Source organism: Aplysia californica, unplaced genomic scaffold, assembly GCF_000002075.1.
Source record: "Aplysia californica isolate F4 #8 unplaced genomic scaffold, AplCal3.0 scaffold00132, whole genome shotgun sequence".
Classification (NCBI taxonomy): domain Eukaryota; kingdom Metazoa; phylum Mollusca; class Gastropoda; order Aplysiida; family Aplysiidae; genus Aplysia; species Aplysia californica.
In genome coordinates, this window is record NW_004797402.1 from 170490 (window position 1) to 172835 (window position 2346).

Sequence of the window (2346 nt, forward strand, 5' to 3'; positions counted from 1 at the left end):
AGAGAGAGAGAGAGAGAGAGAAAGAAAGAGAGAGAAAGTGAGAAACAGACAGAGAGAAAGAGACAGAGAGAGAGAGAGAGAGACAGACAGACAGACACACAGACAGACAGACAGAGAGACAAACAAACAGACAGACAGAAAAAAGTCTCATCTACCGTCTCTGCTTCCTCTCCAGCTCGTTGTTCCTGGCCATGTGTTCCTCCAGGTGCAGCTTCATGTCCTGTGTCTCCGTGGCCAGACGCTGGGCCTTCTTCTTGGCCACCTGGACCTGCCGCCGCTGTTCTTCCGCCTCCGCCACTGCCTCGTGAAGCTGGGGGGAAGGGATATCATAGTTGTGCAATGTTTATGTTCTCATGAAAAGACAATAAACAGATTAATAATAATAACAACAACAATAATAATAGTGATGATGATGATGATAATAATAATAATGATGATAATTAAGATAACGAGCGTTAAAGAGAGAGAGAGAGAGTGTGTGTGTGTGTGTGTGTGTGTGTGTGTGTGTCAACCCCTCCACTCACCCTCCTCTCAAGCAACTCTTGTAGCTCTGCCTCCATCTTCTCCTCTTTCTCCTTTTCTCTCCCTCTATCTGACCCACATTTCTCTATCACTATCCTAGACTGTAGCTCTGTTTCCATCTCCCCCCCCCCTCTCTCTGTTACTCTCTCCCTCCTCTCAATCAGCTTCCTAGACTGTAGTAGTTTCCGCCGCCATCTCTCTCTCTTTCTGTTTCTTAGTCTCTCTCTCGCTCTAATCTGACCCACTCACCCTCCTCTCAATCAGCTTCCTAGACTGTAGTTCCGCCTCCATCTCTCTCTCTCTCTCTCTCCCCCTCTATCTGACCCACTCACCCTCCTCTCAATCAGCTTCTGTGACTGTAGTTCCGCCTCCATCTCTCTCTCTCTCTCTCTCTCTCCAACACTATCTGACCCACTCACCCTCCTCTCAATCAGCTTCCGTGACTGAAGCTCTGCCTCCATCTCCTCCTCGTGGTGTTGCTGCATCTGTTTCTTGGTCACCTGTAGCTCCTTCACCAGACGCTCGTAGCGCGGCTTGTACACAGAGTCATCTGGGAAAACCACACGCGTTCAACAGGTCATAATTAAAGTTTGTCCATAAATGTCTTTTTTTTTTTTGAAAAGGAAAAAAACAACACAGTCCCCCCCCCCCCACACACAAATTCTTTTCAAGATATTTTCAAAACGCACGCGTGTTCAACTAACCCCATCAACACAATTTAGATCATTTAGGAGGTGGGTCACTCCTACTCTACTTGCCAGGTGCAACCCGGGTTGAGAGGGATATAACAGTCCCAGGAGACAAAGATACTTGATGACAAAAGCTTCCAACCCAGGATTGGAACTCATATATCCTGTGTGCAAGGGTAAAGAATCTAACAGCAAACCACATACACTGTTGAAAAACGCACTGACTAGTTGCCCTCAGTGTTGTGTGAGTGTTGATGCTATAAAAGGAAACTGCTCTACCTGTGCATAGTGCAAACAATTCTCATCTCCATTTTACACAAACACACATACAGATAAAGACACATACACATGCACACACACACATACACACTTACAAACAAGGGAACATATAATAACACTAATCAACACCCTAACACACACACACACAAACACACACAAACAAGACAGAACAGAAAAACTGTCATCAAAACCCTAACACACACACACACACACACAAACAAGACAGAACAGAAAAACTGTCATCAAAACCCTAACACACACACACACACACACACACACACACACACACAAACACACACACACAAACACAGATAAGATAAAACAAAAACAAAAAGTGACAACCATCAAAGCCTTACCATCCTTCTCTCCATCCAAATCCTCCTCGGCAGCCTCTGCCTGCCACAGTCGTGTCTGCATCATCTCCATCTGAAGTTTCTCATTCTGTCGCTTCAGAGGAGTGAACTTGTTCTACACAACAAAGACAAAAAACCAAACAAAAACAAGCCATGTTAGAGATGCCATAGCAACGCTACATCGTATTAAAAAACAAAAAACAACAACCACCCCCACCCTAAACATGTCTGAATTCGTTAACTGCACAGCAGAAATATTTTGTTTGAGTTAAGTTAGAGGGAAGCACACTGAGACAGTTATGGTCATTTGGTGCAGGTAAAAAGTAAGACAGACCGACAGAAACGACAGATGGAAAGAAAAGAAGTAGGACCTACCAGTATCTCTCACGCAAGCAATACAACAATCATGAACTCAGATTAACAAAGGCAGCCAGACAGAAGAGATGTCATTTCAAATAAACCCAAAAGTGATTTCTCTCTCTCTCTCTCTCTCTCTCTCTCTC

General features: G+C 44.5%; 1 protein-coding gene across 1 annotated transcript in view; it reads right to left on the reverse strand.

Moving 5' to 3' along the window:
- Positions 1-2346, reverse strand: part of LOC101845088 (unconventional myosin-XVIIIa) — a gene marked incomplete in the record, with an annotated part of 129989 nt that overhangs the window by 20421 nt on the left and 107222 nt on the right. The window contains 3 exon segments of the mRNA XM_013081466.2: positions 156-310; positions 942-1072; positions 1847-1958. Coding sequence (XP_012936920.1) covers positions 156-310; positions 942-1072; positions 1847-1958 — 398 coding nt within the window.